Source organism: Gigantopelta aegis, chromosome 2 (genome assembly GCF_016097555.1).
Source record: "Gigantopelta aegis isolate Gae_Host chromosome 2, Gae_host_genome, whole genome shotgun sequence".
Taxonomy (NCBI): domain Eukaryota; kingdom Metazoa; phylum Mollusca; class Gastropoda; order Neomphalida; family Peltospiridae; genus Gigantopelta; species Gigantopelta aegis.
This window is the reverse complement of record NC_054700.1, coordinates 44,716,076-44,735,985: the sequence shown is the minus strand read 5'-3', so window position 1 is coordinate 44,735,985 and position 19,910 is coordinate 44,716,076. Positions and strand designations below refer to the sequence as shown.

Genomic DNA, 19,910 nt, shown 5'->3' with positions numbered 1-19,910 from the left:
TACAACTACAAACCATAGAATAGAATAGAATAGAATAGAATAGAATAGAATAGAATAGAATAGAATAGAATAGAATAGAATAGGATGTTTAATAAGACCCCAGTAAACTATAAACTAAGTTTCACTGACCTAAGACTTATAGTTTGTGAGAAACTGATCTAAATAAAAAAAACTTTAACATGAAACATTAATACATAAGTTGACGCCATTGCCGTCGGAAATGTAATTCCTAAATCTCACCTTTTTACTTCGTACAGACAAGACAAAAATGAGAATACCAGTATATTATATTTTATCCTATAATTTACGCATAATGTTCAAGACATAAATCCATTTGATATTTACCATTAGTAACTTGATTAATATTTGTAAGCAAACAAAACCTGTATACCTGAGCATAACATTTTGCTAAAATTTTGTTTAAGTGGGTGACATCAAACTACATTAAATTTTGTGATAATTGTGAGGAGGAGGAGACTATAGAACTGTAATTTACTAAATGTTATTTTAGAAGTGTTATAGGATAAATATAATTCGCTACTTCTGTTTTTTAATACAGTAAAGTACACTTGTAACAAATATGCTTAGAACGAGCTACTGCATAGAACGAATTGATCATAAAGTCCTGTTTTATCTCCATATACATTAATTACAAACTTATGCAAATGTGTACAATGAACTACTGCTACAACGAACTAACTACCATGGTCCCTTCCAGTTCGTTATAAGAGTACTTTACTGTATGGAAAATATCAACCTCGTCTAGTTAATTGGTATTTGTCTTGGCAGAGCCTTGACAAATACCAATTAACATAGATTTGGTTCATATTTTCCATATTAAAAAACATTGGTGACAAAACCTCTATTTGTAATTTTCTTTAAGAAAGAGCAATGGTTCCTTCAGAATATCATAGCAACTATATTTTCTATGTATATACAAATGTATATCTGAATTATTTGTAATTTTCTTTAGTAAGGAGAATTATTTGTAATTTTCTTTAGTATGGATGATATGCACAGAATAAAACAATGAATTAGATACATATAAGAAAAACATGCAAGTTTTTTGTTGTTTTTTTTGTTGTTTTTTTGGCAAGATTTTAGTCCATGGTTTTAAAGTGACAGAAAACGTATAAAATGATAGTAATGAAAATCTCTGTCTTAAAAACTTAACAAATTAGAATGTATTTCATTCTGGAAAATCATTATGACAATTAAAACTGTCTGAAAGACACACATCCATACTAATATTAACCGCACAGATTTTGTTAATAAAAGCCTCGTGTTAGTTTATATATAAATAAATCAATATTTACATTATTCACAGTTACATGTACAATGAATCATATTACTACAAATTTAAACTGGGATTCTCAGTTACCGACTTTTCATGGATGAGCATTTGGTTATTACACATTTGCAGCTGCACATAAAGACAATACTGAGTCACAACAGAGGTGGAGATTTACTGGTGTCACCACCACCACCACCCATTACTGCCCTGATTTATTTTTAAACTTTGGTTTCCTGTAACAAGGGCTCAAACTTAAGAAAAATTTTTTTACTTACGGCAATTCTGAAAGGTTTCTGCCAACGGCAAAATTATCACCTATTGATATTTTAGCCTGTCTACACCAATTTTAAGCCAGGAACTTTTGCAAAGAATTAACATTAAAAAACCAAACTTATCCCTTCAACCTTTGGTAATACTTTTTATCCAGCGGCACAAAACTGTCATCGGTAAAGTCCCTGACCTACGACAATTCATATTAGAGCTACGGCAATCCATATCAGAGCTACGGCAATTACTATCAGTGCCACCATTAAATTTGAGCCCTGTGTAACCCACCTTGTTAAAAGTATGTACAAGATGTTTACATACACACTTTGGCAATTTAGGTTACAGAATTCTTTTGCCTAGTTCCAGTTCAACTGACCAAACAAAGCAAATCTGCAGACAAAATAAACAGATCACTTTGTAAACACAATTTTAAAATTAGTTATTTGGCGAATTGATAAGGAAATTTATCCTATAACTTAAGACATAATATCCATGTCATAAACCCATTTGATATTTACCATTATTAACCCGGTTCATATTTTTTGGTTGTCAATAGGTCATTTGTTTTCTAGCCAACAAGACCTGTATACCTGAGCATAACATTTTGATATAATTTAGTTAAAATGTGTAACGTCAAACTTTAGAACTGTGATTTATTAAATATCAAATTAAAATGTTATTTTAGAAGTGTAATAGAATAAATAGAATTCTCTACATGTGTTTTTTAATATGTAAAATATCAACCTCATTTAGTTAATCGGTATTTATCTCAGCAGAGCCTCGACAAATACTGATTAACATGGATGTGTTGATATTTTTCATATATAAAAATACTAGTGACGAATCCTCTATATGGTCACAAAATCTGACTGTTGATTTACATTTGATGGTTTAGCAAATAATAGATTTAACAATGCATACATGTACATCAGATATCAAACAGAGAATATTTCAAAATATTAGGTAACCAGAAGTCTGTTTGCATGATTTTTAACTAGTAACGGATGGTTCGGGTATGTGCATTACTTTTGCATAAACCAATGAGTTGCCTAACCGTGTATATCAACTCTTGTACTATGGTTCTGTACTACACTGTATTAAAATGTATTTTAGGTCTGACTACACAGATGTCATCTGCCATTGAAACCCATGTTAAATTGCCCAACATCAAATGAAACGGGTTCTCATTGGCACAAACAACATATTCCACACATTATATAAGCATTTATTTTCACTCCAAAATTGAGAACATTTCTGTCTCATTTTTTTGCTATACGACCACATCTGGCTGTAGTACTGGTCCGAACAGATGAGTCATTAACTGATTCATCCGGGCTGTCTCTTGTGCTATACACCAATGTCCCAAAAGGTCAATGCACTATATTACAAAATAACATAGGCAAAATACAGCAGAGACTTACCATTAAACATAAATATTGTTTTAATTATTCACCATTTCCTGGGAGTGAATATGTGAATCATAACGTGTCACAATTAGGAACTATAGTGGACCGTCATCAATGAACTCTCACCCAGAAGTCAACTGTGTAGTGAGACCGTAAGTAAAATAATTCCACAAATCAGTCTGAATCATACTGTCATCCTCAAGCTTACAACTTTTAATTTTAAAATATAACTGTTTACCACATGACTAATTGACAGTGGACATATGCCCTGATTGATAAAAGCAATATGCCTGGTAACAGGGGTGGGGGGAAATAAAATTGTCAATCGGTCCCGCTTGATGTCATCATTAACGGATGGGGGGGGGGGGGGGGGAAGAAAGGAATAAAAAAAAAACTCTTTTTTTTTTTATCACATCAGTGAAAAAAAAAACCCACTACAAATTGTATATATTTTACATAATGGAATAAATAATATAAAAAAGGAATAAAAGTTATGAATTTAAATCCCATATATGTATAAAAAGTACGAATATTAAGTACTGTGTCCTGAAAATTAATAAAAGATCGCACCGTTGAAACGTTTGACAGCCTGAGCTAGCACATGTTTAGACAAAGAGATTAATAACGTCCTCACTGACTGGGCGAAATTTTACCTCTACTGGCTCTTGAGATAACCAGTACAAATAGCTGTTCTGCTTACTCCCACTTGTTAACTAAAAAGTGGAAACCTTTTGTTAATTTTAAAATCTTTTATAATTATTGGATAGACTACATTGAACAGTCAACAATAAATACATTTATAGATTATTTCAGTATATTTTATGCTATTTCAAGCAGTTTGTATTGCACAAAAGTCTCTTGCTTCGGACTGGGACACTCGACCCGACAAAGCTCCATACATAGGTGTTGACAGATGTTGATTGTAACCAGTTGCAAACTCTGGGTCCTTTGTTTTAATTGGAGTGTAATACCTTGATGGCTCTCTCACCAAGAATGGTGTTATTGTTAACGTCTGTTTAATCTCTTGATCGGCTCAGCAACTTTGACAAAATTAATGTCTAGCCTAGTGGCTGTGGATTGACACTACTGTAGGTCCGACTTCAGTGACTGACGATATATACTTAGGCAGACTTCAAAATCACAGACGTCTTGCCACTAGCCATACAGACCACTATTTATTTATTATTTTAAATCACGCATGAGATACCGATGTCTGGGCAGACCTGTCCACTTGATGGATAAGAATTTGTTCCAATAATAGAAATGGACAGGTGCTTCGGACCGACAAGAATGACAAAAGTGGGACCGGCAAACACACGTTTTTAAAAAATAATTTCGGTCTCAGAGATCGAGAATCGGTCCCAGACCGGGAGAAAAGGGCTTTTCCCCACCCCTGCCTGGTAACCTATGTAACATGTTACTATAAAATATAGACACGGTAAAGCATTCCTGTTATAACAAATTTATCAAGTTTACAATGTTTATTAGTTTTACTGTTAGGACCTTTCACAGACACATCTATACTTTGTTATTTGTTCTTCTCATGGCATTGATACTTTCATGTACATGTATATGTTATACTTAATTAAAACATAAATCACTAAAATGTATATGGTGGTTACTTTTACAGAATGGGACTTTGTGATTGTAACGGTTTACACAGAAATCTGCATTACACAAATGATAGTTTACAAAAATTAACTTATTTTGATTCATGCATATATACATATATATAGTATTTATAACAATTCCACTTCAGTACTGGATTACAGGCATCGATATTAGCATAGCGTCTGGTAACCAATCTGCATGTTATCATAAATTACAGCTCTGGCAACCTATAGGTTGCGACACATTTATCAAGTTTACAATTTCCATTTCCATTCCTGTGTGTTTTCATTCATATCACTATTCTCATTGCATTGATACTTGTATGTGTAACTTATATTTTAACACCACACAAGTGATAAAAATTTAGATTGTGGTGTTTTTGTTCAAAATATGGAGAACGAAATATTGTTCTCGATTTTCTGGATTGATCTCAGACGGTGAGCCCCTATAGGCTATTTCTCGTTCTAGCCAGTGCACCACAACTGGTATATCAAAGTCTGTGGTATATGCTATCCTATCTGTGGGATGGTGCATGCAAAAGATCCCTTGCTACTAATGGGAAAATGTAGCGGGTTTCCTCTCTGAGGCTATATGTCACAATTACCAAATGTATGACATCCAATAACCGATGATTAATAAATCAATGTGCTCTAGTGATGTCATTAAAGAAGACAACCATTCTCGATATATTTTCGATGCCTGGATTACTAAAAACATCCAATTAAGCACTATATTTTTGTACCCACTGGGTTAAAACCAATCTCTTTCAAAAGTAAAAACACTTGCACCAGCAAATACTGATCGTATAACAAAGAATCCACCTAGACTTGCAATCAATCTGGGTCCTTTTTCAGCAAAGACGCATCAAGAGGAATAAGTTTCTCGACGCTGCCTCGACTACTGCTTGATCTCTCAGTACTACTGTAGCCACTTGACTTAACACTGTCCACAAAACCTGTCTGTTCAACCGAATCGTCACGGAGACCATGCCGCAGTCTCGGTCGAGCAATCATCATAGAAGGGTCGTTGCATTCGATGGTGGATATCAGAGGGTACTTCGCCACCTGGACACTGACAGTGGCGTCATCCAGTCCCTTCTTGCCCACTCGAAACACAACTTCTGTATCGGTAGTCACTTTTATAGAAGGTGACGTTCGATTTCCGGAATCCTGCTTTATCCTGCAATAAATTAAATCAATGTATATTATGAAACCAATTTTTTTTACCCGTACCATAAACTTAATTGGTGTCACTCATAGTTGCATTCACAGAGGTTCACTTTAATGCATATTAAAAAAAACAATAATATAAAAAACCCTTAATAAAACATTTTTTTATTTTTAATTTAATAAATTAAAAATATTTTTTAACAAACATTAAGATAAACAATCATATATGCAACAATAAATCAATTTTCTTTCTAGGACTTACAGTGTGGTGACTCAATGATCAATCATTTGAAACTTCATTAGTTATACTCATCCACCACATAAGACCTCGACATGAAAAAACCCAACCCTGAAAGAGGTGACGAATTGCTTCCCCAACTTACATTAGGAGAAGCCATTTAAAATATGATCATATTGATACCATATAGATTCACATGCTAAGGGGAGCAGTAATAATACTTACATTCTGATTATTTTATCAAGCAGCTCCATGTAAACAATCAACTTTTCCTCTCCAAATATCTGAAAATCCATAAACAGAACACAACTTGTAGAAAAAAATAATACTCAAAATGATATATATATCAGTATTTAAAAAGGAAACAAATGAATATTTGTGTACTGACAGCTCAGCACATTTTGAACTATCGCTATTTTGTATTTAACAATGCCATAGTCAAGTGAGAGGAAATTCACTGCCATCAGAGTATTCTCCTACCAAATAGGACTTTACAATAGCGAGAACAGTACATACCATAATACTGGATGAGGCTCAGGGTTAGGGGTGGGGGAAGAAACAAGACTATTTATAACTGTAATGTTATGAGTATCTATATGGGTTCTCCAGGGTGAAATCTAATAAAACAAGCATTTTGAGAGTACTGCTAAAGCAATACATGTCCCCTACCGGGCTCGACAATTTTTTGTATCTCCTAAATTCAAGGGCCATAACTCTGAAAAGTGGGTAAATCACCACAAAACTTCAACTTCATCTGTAAAGCTATATACAAGTTATAAAGCTACATCAAAATTTCATCTTGATATCTCCAGGCATTGCAAAAATCCAGAAAACAAATTTTAACATCTAAGTTCAAGGGCCATAACTCCATTAAAAATGGGTAAATCACCATGAAAGTTAAACTTGATCTGTAACAGTACGTGATAAACCTATACACAAAATTTCAGCTTAGTATCTAAAGGTCTTCTGAAAAAAGTCTAAAAAACTAATTTTCACATCTCCTAATTTTAAGGACCATAACAGCGTCAAAAATGGGTAAAAATCACCATGAAAGTCAAACTTGATCTGTAACAGTACAGGATGAAACTATACACAAAATTTCAGCTCAATATCTCAAAGCCTTCTGCAAACAACATCTGGAAAACATATGTGGGACAGATGGATGAACGGACGGATGAACAGACAGACAGATGGACAGAGATGAAACCTATAGTCCCCTCCGGTTGGACCGGTAAGGGACTAAAAAAAACTAAGGTCTGAACTCCCTCCTTCACTCATACACCATCACTTGCATACTTACACTGGGGTCATGTCGGGCCTGTTCATAGACATCTGAAAACAAGTGTATGGTGTTGCTCAGTGTCGCGGGTCCAACGATGGCCGATGGACACAAACTAAACAGATACTGTCGCAGCGTTTGACTTGGCAGCTTTGAGTTCATTGCATCATCGGCCTCCAGTAAACATTCAACTGAACAAACATGAAATGTGCTATTTACTTATCAGTCAAATATATAAATATATATATACTCTTCCAAAAAAGTAGGGGACTCTAATAAGAATTTACAATTTACAATTGCCAAAATTGTAAGGTATATCAGCTGTGGGGAATGGTTATATAATAGTGAATTAATTGGCCAAACATTACAACCAGTAGTTCAGTATTACAGTAGGTTTTATGACCACCAAAGATCTTGAAGGACGATTATAAATATACAGTGAAACTTTTTAACTATTAGTACAGGACAGAACCTCTCTAAAGCGGATACCCCGTAAAACTGGACTTTCCATGGATGTCCAGTTTAAAGAGGTTTCACTGTACATTCAAGTCAAAAACCAAAAAACTCCAATAAAACAGTGACGTTTATTATTTACCATAGAGATGTCATCAACTATCAACATTTCTATAAGGGTACAAAGTGTAATCCCACATAAAGGCGTCCAAAAAATTGTGATTTTTGCAGATGATGTTTTGAATTACTTTTTTTCCACTTGTGCATTAACCATCAACCCCACCACCACCAACTCCACCACAATGACTGTTTGTACCCTTGTAAAAATATTGATCATGTATAGCCAAAAAGCATATTGCAGAAGGAACATTATTAATACTAAAAATATATGGCAATAAAACATATCTATAAAAGTTGTACAAAATTTGTTTACAGATAACATATTCACTAGTAAAATAAAATAAAGTTTACTTTGTTTAATGATGCTAGAGCACATTGATTTATTAATCATCGGCTATTGGATGTGAAACATTTGATAGTTTTGACATATGGTCTTTTTCCATCAGTAGCAAGGGATCTTTTATATGCACTATCCCACAGACAGGATAACACATACCACAGCCTTTGATATACCAGCGTTTTACCATTGGACTACATCCCGAATTTTTTAGTAACAAATGTAAAACCAATAGGTAGTTCAACGTATATTCCATATAAAAATTTCATCATCTGCATCTATAAACATTAACAGTGAATAACTTCCACGCTCATTTCAAATTAATTGAAAACAAATTACTTACTAGCATTAGAATATGCATCCAGAGCTTTCATTCTGTAGTAGTAATGATTGGGAACTGAAAGCAAAAAATTACAAAAATATACAGTCATATTGTTTCATAAACACCATGTTTGTCCCTTCGTAAATGTTATCTGTCGTAACATATTTTGAGTTATCCCTCTTGTCACAATTGGATTTTTAAAAAGTTATCCCTCTTGTCAGATTAGTTGGGTTTTTTGCAAATATGAACATATAGCCACTACCAGAACAACTATTATTAATCAAAAACACTAACTGTTTTGTCAACTTCATACCTGTACATATTAGCCCATAATAATATTAATATGGTTAGCACAGACTGGAAAAAAATAACGTTCTCCAGTGCTGATTTTTACCTGATGAAGCTATGGGCTGTATCATCTCCGTCAACAATGCAGGGTCATGGTTGATGAATTCTACACAGTCCAGTCGCCTTTGGATTTCCTGTCTCAAAGTCTGCAATATTCAACAAAAGAAAACAAATATTTGTTTAAACCAAGCACCAAGCTACATAGTAAGTAATGGTATATGCAGAAGTTTTGAAATAGCCATTGCCTATTGACACATCCATTACCATTAACATTTTGTAATAAATATTGTTTAAATCAAAGCTATATAACTTGCCATAAAGATTATATGTATTAACATGCTACGTAATAGTAACACTTGATGGCAGACAATAAGAGTGGAGAGCCACTAATGAAGAACAAAGTGGTTACCTTTGGCGCATCAGATCCGATGTTGATGTGTGGCCGTGTTGCTGATTTGAGGGTGAATCGTGTTATCTGTCGCTTCGCAAACAGGAACAACAAGATAAATACCTATAAATACAGACTCTAAATGTGTGAATTGTGATAAAAACATATTATATTACAGGTTTTCTCTCATAAATGCACAATAATAAATACTACATTCTTGAGTTATTAAATATATTCACATTCTATACAATGCTGAAGTAAACTACAAATATGAGATTCAATTAATCTCTTCAGTAAAACTCAACAGTTTTGTTTGGGGGTTTTTCTTCTTTTTTTTGGGGGGGGGGGGGGGGGTGCTATCACAATTAGTGCCCCATAGGCTATGGGTACTCTGACCAAAATTTAGAAAGGGATTTTTCTTTTATTTAGAGAAACAAACATTTACCTATAGACAAGAATACACATACCAGTCTTCTGTACACCAGTTGTTGGGCATGGATTAGGTTGGGGGAAACAATATTGTGTCAATCATGGGGTTTGAACCTATGATCCAATGCATCTCAGAAAAGCACTCTAAAACTGTGCTACACCACGCATCTCATTATACTGAAGTGTCAGTGTTCAACAGTGGTTCTTGACATGGGATGTGGGAGGGGAAGGAAGACAATCTGGTGCATGTAGAGAATCTGTGATAAATGTTGGCACAACACTGTGAAGAAAAGCTTACTTATGCGTTTTCCTGGCAACCTGACCCTACCTAGATAAAAGGACTGACACTATTTTTTTTATTTTTTTTTTTATTAATATGTAGGTGAAAAAAGTACACATTAATAACATTTTAATCTGGACTTGTAGGGGTGAATGTAGTAAAAAAAAAAAAAAAAAAAAAAAAAAAAAACCCTACCCTAACTAAAAAAAAATCAGCATGTTCCTGGAAAGAGTTAGAGCCAAATGTATAAAACATGTTTATGTCTTACACACGTGTGTAACTACATAAATTTACAATGCTTAAAGGAAACATGTCACGTAAACCATATTTGGCACCAACCATGTACAATTAATTATAAATTGAATCACTTAAATTTTTTTTTTATAAAAAATTAATTACTTAAAATATCTCCATAAAAGAACCCCAGATACGAGCTCTTAGCAGAAATTGCCGATCTTTAATGAGCAGGGCAATCACGAGGTCCGTGACGTCAGAGACGCGTCGCTTGATCTGAAGCCTTACACTTAAAAGCATTAGTCCGTACCACTCATAAAGAATCTAAGACTTGCACAGCTTACCAAAACAATGAGTGTTCGTTCGCAAAACGTTTTGCCGTATCAATATGAGCTGTTAGTAAATGAAAGAAAGACACACATTTACTTACAACAGTGATACTGAAGAAAAAACGGATAGTGAGTCGGAGGGTGGAGAAACTGATGGTGCCAGACCAGACCGGTCGACCAATTTACAGCCCGGAGCCCGAAAGCAACCCGGAGACAAAACCAAAACTGATGCTAATGCCGAGGTGTATACTGTTCATATTTAGCATAAAGATACACCTCGATATGATGTATTTAAATACGTAAAAAATATAAATTGTAGGACAAACATTTTTTGGGGTTTTTTTTAAAGAAAATATCGCATTTTTTTATGTTCGGGCTGTACATAATGAAATCTGTATGCACAGTGTAAACAAACGCTCTAATTTACGACAAGGCGCTTCACTTTAATTAACCTGACTTGTAAAACAACATAAATGACTTGAGAGTATAATCAACTTTTAAAAATATATTTCTATTTGCATCAATAGAACGAAATGGGGTTATAGTATTTTTCTCTCATAAAAAAAGTAGCATATTATTGGCCTATTGGTAGGGTGCGTTAGAGTAAAAAACGACCACTCACGATACCCAAGTGATATTTTTCTTTTTCTTTGGTACTACGTAATTGGTCAGTTTTTTGTAATTTTAGATGCGAAAGTCTACTTAATCAAGGGTTTTTACAGCATTATTTACAGTAATGAAGCAGGGCGGCTGATAATGTCTATTAACATTGTACTATAGTCGCGACAGGTTACGCCATAATACCCTGAACTTAAAAAAACTGGCACGTATTTTGTACGTATGTCTAGACCGTGGTAATCACTTACCTGGTCGATACCCTGCAATATACACCTGCCAATCAGGAATCACATGTGCAGGCCACGGAAAGAAAAGGACCAATTAACTAAAACAAACACTCCGATTCTCAAGTCAGCCCGTGGATGAAACATAATAGTTATTTCGACACCGACAGTAGTGGGGTTTTTTTGTATTGAACTTCGTGTTGCTTTGGGGCTTCGGGCGATGAGGAACGTTTTTGTGACGTATTCCGCCCGAAGATTAAAAACATTATTTAAAATTATTGTTTTCTACACGTTTTTTAAAAACATATTTAAATACATCGTACTGAGATGTATCCTCATGCCAAATCCCATGTTTGTATATGCCATATTTAATTACTTATTGACGTTTCCTTCTTCGGACGGTGAATACAGATTTTGTTATGTAGGCCTACAGCCCTAACATGAAAAATCTTTTTTTTTCCAAAAAAATAAATAAATAAAAAATTCTACATTTTTGTTTTAACATATATAAATACATCATGCTGAGGTGTATCTTTGTGCCAAATATGTACAATGTACAGTACACCTCGGCATTCGCAACCGAGTACTGTTTTTGTCTCCGGGTAACGTTCGGGCTCCGGGCTGTAATTAGGCTGACACCAAAGTACTATGCGGTGTTGGTGTCCAATCTTTTCTTTTGCGATAAAATACACGCGTCTTTCTTCGGATACAATCCTTTGGAAAACCATAAAAAGACAATCCCGATCGTTTAAACTGTTTATTTTTACACCCAAAGGCCGCGCAGTACGGCACTGTTGAACTGAAAAGATCGTAAGCCCCTTACTCCATATATAAACAGTTAACAACAATGGAAGAGTACAGCGGCTCTGACGTCACTTCCCTTTTTTTCCGAACGCTCACGAAGAAATATGCATAAATCGTACTTTGATACTGATTAGCGTAATTTTTTCATTTTAAGTTAACTACACGTATTTTATTGTTATAAAGTTATTTGTATATTATTTTTATATCATTTTTCTTTTAAAATGAGCTATAATATGGTCTCGTGTCATGTTTCCTTTAAAAACCTGCATTAAGAAAAACAGGCTTCGTAAATTCAGCCCTTGGTGGGATTTTGGCCTTAACAAAAATGGGAAGGAGGGGCACTAGAAGTCTAAGAACAATTCACTAAAAGTGAAAGATGATGCAAGGGGCAAAGATATCTATGAACCAGCGATTTACAACATCTAAAAAGTAAACAGTGCCAGTGTTTTGGCTTGCCTTACCAAACCACCTGTGGCAATGAAGAGAACGACACTGACAAGTCCCAGTTCAGCCATGACCGTAGCAGGAAATCTTCCATGTTACAAGACTTAAACAGTTCATCAGAAAGCAGTTGTTATTCCACTGAACAATCATCTGTAATACATAGTACTAGACAGGTGTCTGCCAAATGTGCACATCACAATGGAGAAAACTGAAAAAAAAAAAACATGAATAGATTATATATGTAGAGGTACCATTTAAGAGGTGTTATTATTCTCGTTTCCCAGTAATATCTATTAGTATTGTGAACATGACATTTATTTTAAAGTTATTTATACACAAATACCTTATACCTTGTTTGAAACCTAAGACAGATAACTAATTTTAAGTCACACAGTTCAAATTTATCTTTTTATTATAATGTCAATGTCCTTGCAAATACCACCAAGGCAGATAAATGATTTAATGAAGATTTATTTTGTGTCATTGACGATAACCTTTATGCATTGATTACATTATCTATGTATATACATAAATTATCATCTAAATTGTACACATTGTGCCTTTATTCACTTAAAATCGATCTATAACTGTATATATGTTTTTATTTAAATATTCTTACTTATGTTTTAAAATGTGCCATGTTCTTTGTATTATTCATATATATCGTACAGTCATAAAATTTCGATCGACATATGTTTTTGATACTTTATTTGTAACTGCATGTATCACAAGATTATACGAGATATTACATCACTATCAGCCTGAACATAAACAACGAAGTGCCTTTTTCCTCACAATATTAAAAATGCTTCAAGTCAAGCTGCCAACTTTATGTTTTAATTATAATACCATAAATAGTATGCATGTTATCAGTTTTTCGTAATGCAATATTTTGGTACTAATGAATTGCCTCACATAGCGAAATCCACGTATTACAAATCCCTGCAAAGTTATCGTCTGCAACACTGACATCTGACCTGCCAAAGTCAGACGATATACCGCGTGATCATTACACTGAACAATACAATTTATGGAAGGTTGGTTGGGTTACCTCTTATGTCATTCACAGCTAAGTTCTTTTCTGTAATTCTGGTGGGGGCATGTTTACATGTGCATTTACATTTAAGTACTACAAATAAAGGTGGTTTGGTGGAATTAGATTTTTTTAAAATATACTCTTCAAAAAAAGAAACGCAAAAGGGTACAAATGGGTTATAACTCCGATTTTATGTTTCCTACCGGATCATGCTTTGTGAATATAAGGTCATTGCATGTCCCAAACACATTCCCACGGTTACATTCGATAAAACGCAGCTACTGTACAATAAAGTTCCAAAATGTGAATATTCGCAAAAACGCAGCCACGTGCAAACCATGTCACCACTGCACGTGCGTTGTCTGCACATGCAACATGAACACCGACAATATAAAAGTGCAGGGTGTTCGCTTGCCTGGCCTCTGTATCTGGCCGACAGTTGACAATCCAGGACATGCCACGTCTCAGTGAACCGCAGAGAAACAATGCCATCGGCCGACTAGACGCAGGCGAATCCAGAACGGCCGTTGCCAGGGCATTCCATGTGTCCCCAAGCACCATCTCCAGACTGTGGGACCGTTACCAGCAACATGGATCAACACGTGACCTCCCTAGATCCGGTCGACCACGGGTCACTACCCCCGGGCAGGACCGCTACATCCGGGTACGCCACCTTCGGGAACGATTGACTACTGCCACCTCCACAGCCGCAGCAATACCAGGTTTGCGCAGGATATCCGACCAGACCGTACGGAACCGCCTACGTGAGGTAGGAATTCGTGCCAGACGTCCAGTTCGAGGTGTCATCTTAACACCACAACACCGTCGACTCCGACTGCAGTGGTGCCAGATTCATCGACAATGGCCTCAACTGCGATGGAGACAGGTGTGGTTCAGTGACGAGTCCCGATTTCTGCTCCGACGTCATGATGGAAGATGTCGCGTGTATAGGCGTCGTGGTGAACGTAATGCGGCAAACTGCGTGCAGGAAGTGGACAGATTCGGCGGGGGTAGTGTCATGGTGTGGGGAGCCATCTCACACACTGGCAGAACTGACCTGGTCCACGTGCAGGGCAACCTGAATGCACAGGGCTACATTGACCAGATCCTCCGGCCACACATCGTTCCAGTTATGGCCAACGCCAACGCAGTGTTCCAACATGACAACGCCAGGCCTCACACAGCACGTCTCACAACGGCTTTCCTACAGAACAACAACATTAATGTCCTTCCTTGGCCATCGATATCACCGGATTTGAACCCAATTGAGCATCTATGGGACGAGTTGGACCGACGCCTCCGACAGCGACAACCACAGCCCCAGACCCTGCCCGAGCTGGCAGCAGCCTTGCAGGCCGAGTGGGCCACCATCCCCCGGGACGTCATCCGTACTCTGGTTGCTTCAATGGGCAGGTGGTGCCAGGCAGTTGTCAACACACGCGGAGGCCACACCCGGTATTGACTCCAGATGACCTTGACGGTGTGTCCTATCACTTACTCACAATGGACTAGAGTGAATTGTGAACAATCCTGCAACATTTGGTAATTATCGGACTCACCATTCAATAATTAAATCAATTCTCCAAATGTTACGACAATGTGGTTTTGCGTTTCTTCTTTTGAAGAGTATATATAGTTCTATACAGTCTCTGTCAGAGTACTTAAGGTCTCACTACACAGATCACTTCCGGGTGAGAGTTCATTCATCACGGTCCACTATAGTTCCTAATTGTGGCACATGTTATGGTTCACATATTCACTTCTAGGAAATGGTGAAGAATTAAAACAATATGTATGTTTAATGGTAAGCCTTCTGGCTGTATTTTGCCCATGTTATTTTGTAATATTGTGCATCGACCTTTTGGGACATGGGTATATAGTGCAAGTGACAGCCGGAGTGAATCGGTTTATGAACCACCTGTTCGGACCGGTACTACAGCCAGATGCGGTCATATAGCAAAAAACTGAGACGGAAATGTTCACAATTTTGGAATGAATATAAATGCTTATATAATGTATGTTCGCAATGGTGTATGTTGTTAGTGCCAACGAGAACCCGTTCTATGGGCAATCTTCGCTTGAAGTTGGGCAGTTTAACATGGGTTTCAATGGCAGGTGACAATCTGAATTTTGGTGTTGTTGATATGTATAACAAGAGGATTAGCCTATGACGAAAACATAATGTAAATATGTTTTCAGTGATCACGGTCTATTGGTCTGAAGATTAATCAGTATTTTTCACAAGTTACAAACATTTTATGATTTTATTTTCAAATGAAGATTTTGATGTAAATTATTGCACGGAGCATAGACCCTTCACTAACATAACAAGGACAAAAATAGACAGCCAATGAAACTATCGCAAACATATGACGTTAAGTTAATAGCTAGTGTTTTTGGAGGAAAACTTGGCGTTAATGGGAAATTATCACTGTTTTTCACAATAAATTAATGTGACTTGTGATAGGTAAAGTAGTATTGTATGTACTAAGTATTGTTTTTATTATATTTTAATTTTTTTATTAAATAAAGATTGATTGATAAATATTTAGATACTTTTGTGTTTTCTTGTATGTTGAACTTAACAGCAAATGTGTCAGAGCCCTGATCGAATTTTGAAACTGTCATAGTTTTGCTAATAAAGGACATAAAACAATACACTAAATCACATAAATTCAAGACAAAATATGAACCAGGGCAGAATAATATTCGACATCAGCTATTGAAATAATCGTTTAATGCATCTATGATAATAAACGTCTTAAACGGACATCAACTGTGATCTAGAACATTAAAGGTATTCAACTCACGTTCAGTTTAACCTAATTATAACAGAAGTGTTGACAACCTATCTTCTAAGTAAAGCACAAAATCACACGAAGACGAGTGTCATACAATAACCGGAGCAGACATATTATTAGACTGGTTTTCTTGTTTTGACCAATCATGGTAAAATAGTTGGGGTAAAAACACGGACTTATTTAATTTGCTGTTTGAGTTAAAAACACGAATTTATTTCTTGTGATCTGCATTGAAAATTTTATATATTTAGCTCATAGTCCAAGCCTTGTTACGCATATACCTAACGCCACCGCCACGCCTCCACCCCCTTAAATCAAACAACAACAAAAACCAAAAACCAACTAAAATACCAAACAATGCCCTTCACTATGATTATTGGTTGTAGAGGAGAGCTAGAGGAGACTCTATGTAATAGCTCGTTCCAGCCAGTGCACCACGACTGGTATATCAAAGACCGTGGTATGTCCTATCCTATTTGTGGGATGGTGCATATAAAAGATCCCTTGCTGCTAATCGAAATGTACTAGTCGAGAAGTGAAGGTAATCTTCAATACTCGTATTAATTATTCTACACTAGTTCATGACATTAAACTTAAATGTTGTTAACCAGGTCAATGTTACACGAAAAAACCCGACACCCCTATATGTCACTACAATAAAGGACAGCGCAGGTGCTTCATAGGGCGTCGGGTTTCTTCGTGTAGCGTTGGTACTGGTTAACAGCATTTAAATTTAATGTCATGACAGAGCCATAGCTAGGATTTTTTAATTATTATTTTTTGTTTGTGGGGGGGGGGGGGGGCAACTGAGTAGTTTATTGTCTAAAACTCTCCTTAAACGGTTAAGAAGATAATTTTCTTTATGTTTCTATAATTTTTTCCCTTGAAGCCCGCTAGTTACAGCCCTGCATGAGCTAGTGTTACTAAGTGTAGAAAAATTAATACGAGCATTGAAGATGACCTTCACGTCTCAATCAATCCAAAACGGGAAGGGGTTGGGTAGGATGATGCTCATTGGTACTACTGCAGTGGTATAGCGTTCCCATGAGGTGTTAAATGGGTCAGGGTTTTTTAGGTGTGTTTTTTTCCCCAATGACTTACGAATAACCTACCAAGGTCATGTCTGTGGGAAAGTGCACCCCTGTCTCTATTTTCGGTAGTCTGTTTGGCGGAAGTGCCCCCTCCTTTTCTCTCTTTCCCATCCTCTCTCTCTCTCTCTCTCTCTCTCTCTCTCTCTCTCTCTCTCTCTCTCTCTCTCTCTCTCTCTCTCTCTCTCTCTCTCAACCATTTATCGAAATAATCAAATATATTAGTCATTAAATAATTTTAACAAGATACGATTTAGAAAACAGGTTTTTTTTCACACACAATTTTTTTTTTTTTATTAATCATTGTGATCCAAAAACCAATAAAGAAATGCGTCTTAGGTTATGAATATCATAATCTCAATTTTCTATAATTATGGAGGAATGTTTAACATAAATTACATTGAAAAAAGGACTTTCAAAAGGTTGTAAAAGGCTATTAAAAATAGGCCTAAAAACAACAGAAAGCACCAAAGAAGCTTGCCCGTCACTATCCCCACTTTTGTTCTGGACTTGGCATTGTATATATTTTCCTAAACTGAATGCCGAGTTATGGGTAGAAATGTTGGTTCCATCGACGATGTCATAGACTGGCGTTTGACTGGGGATCCTAAGATAGAACATTATATTAAGAATAACGCTGGACAAGATCTACAGAAGTAAAACCTGATGATCATTTAGACCAGTAAACACAGACCAGGATACAGACATTTTGAATAATATAGAGTGCCTCTTCAATATAACTGTTCGCTATAATGTTTTAATAAAACTTATAGAACACGCTATTGAAAAACAAATGTATTGCTTATATCAGTAAAAATATACATTTAGTATTCTGTATCTGGAAGAGGGTGGCCAATACTAAAATATAAACATAATATTATAAACATGTCATGCAAACGTTTGAGTCTTTAAATGTAGGCCTACATTCTGAAGAAAGTCGGCACGGGATTGCTGGTATAAATATGCAACATGCAACAACAAACGACCTTGTGGATCAAAGCCAGGCTCAGAGATTGCGAGATTTTGTGTTTTTCAATTAATTAATTCCATTCTACGTGACGAAGTGCATTCAGTATTCAGTCGTACTTTATTACCATCATATGTTTTGTGTGGCTTTCAAGTCTTAACTTTTTATTGGGATATAACGGTATTTGCAGGCGACATGTGTCAGTTCATAAAGAACCGTGCATTGTTTTGATGGTCTGTTTCATAATGTCAAACATTTCAATATATGTTTTACATGAAGGCTGGTAACCAATGGGTTCACATTCCAGTGAACATCAGTATTAGCTTTAATGGTTCAGTAGGGACAGACACCCCAGCCAGCATACTAGAACGTAATTTAGTTATAATGAACAAGCATTCTGAGACTATTGCTAAAGCAATACAAGTCCTCTACCAGGCCCTACACATTTTCGTATCTTCTAAGTTCTTGGGCCATAACTTTGTAAACGATGAGTAAATCCTGATGAAAGTCAAATCTATATGATGAAGCTAAACACAAAATTTTAGCTCAATATTTTGAGTCAATATGAAAAAAAGTCTGGAAAACTGTGGGACAGACTGATGGATGGACAAACAAAAATGCAGTGCTGGTAAGGAACACACAAAAAAAATGCCACTGATGACATTTTTGGGTTAAATGATACAATATTAAAGTTTATTTTGTTTAACATCACTAGAGCAGGGCTCACACGAATGGGCGAAGTGAGCCCAAACTTTGCTTTGAGCAGCTTGACTTCACCATGCCAGTCGCTACAAGGCAAAATCGGTGTCACTTTTTGTACACAATCACGGTTGAATGGTGAAGAACTTGTCAAACACCTACCTATTCATAGATAATAATTAAGTGTTATGTATGTGAGAGTTCGAAGCGACACTGGAGCCCCAAAATCATGCGACAGGCTTATACACCAGTGTCTGGCACTAAATGTAGGGCCTACTGACTGTTGAAGGGTGTAACTTTAATTTCATGGTCAGGCACATCTGCTGGAAAATATACAGCAACGAGTACAGCAAATAAGCAATGTTCACTGTATCAATTAAGAAATTGTCACCGTGGAATGCATTTTAATTGGCTCTGGGTAATCAAACCTTGAAGCCGGTCTCGGTGGTGCAGTGGATAAATCATCGGACTACAGGCTGGTAGGTACAGGGTTTGCAGCCCGGTACTGCTTCCCACCCAGTGAGTTCTCAAGGGCTCAATGGGTAGGTGTAAGGCCACTACACTCTCTTCTCTCTCACAAACTACTAACAACTAACCCACTGTTCTGGACAGACAGTCCAGATAGCTGAGGTGTGCCCAGGACAGCGTGCTTGAACCTTAATTGAATATAAGCATGAAAATAATTTGAAATGAAATGAAATGAAGCTTGTTGTTGGTAGATTAAT

General features: G+C 36.2%; 1 protein-coding gene across 1 annotated transcript; it reads right to left on the bottom strand.

Moving 5' to 3' along the window:
- Nucleotides 1–4,367: 4,367 nt before the first annotated feature.
- Nucleotides 4,368–16,561, bottom strand: LOC121378546 (protein C1orf43 homolog). The gene is made up of 8 exons (XM_041506771.1): nucleotides 16,441–16,561; nucleotides 12,612–12,802; nucleotides 9,254–9,355; nucleotides 8,891–8,990; nucleotides 8,518–8,571; nucleotides 7,286–7,455; nucleotides 6,211–6,269; nucleotides 4,368–5,757 (listed from the first exon to the last, which is right to left on the bottom strand). Exons 2-8 carry the CDS (start codon nucleotides 12,663–12,665, stop codon nucleotides 5,412–5,414), a joined length of 885 nt encoding a protein of 294 aa, XP_041362705.1. The 5' UTR covers nucleotides 12,666–12,802; nucleotides 16,441–16,561; the 3' UTR covers nucleotides 4,368–5,411.
- Between the last annotated feature and the right edge of the window lie 3,349 nt (nucleotides 16,562–19,910).

Bases quoted from the DNA above. Each gene is read 5' to 3' on its own strand.
- LOC121378546 (XM_041506771.1), bottom strand. From the start codon at position 12,665: ATGGCTGAACTGGGACTTGTCAGTGTCGTTCTCTTCATTGCCACAGGT. The intron at 9,356-12,611 runs GTAAGGCAAGCC...CTGTATTTATAG, and splicing joins TCATTGCCACAGGTGGTTTG to GTATTTATCTTGTTGTTCCT. The intron at 6,270-7,285 runs GTAAGTATGCAA...ATGGATTTTCAG, and splicing joins AGGCCCGACATGACCCCAGT to ATATTTGGAGAGGAAAAGTT.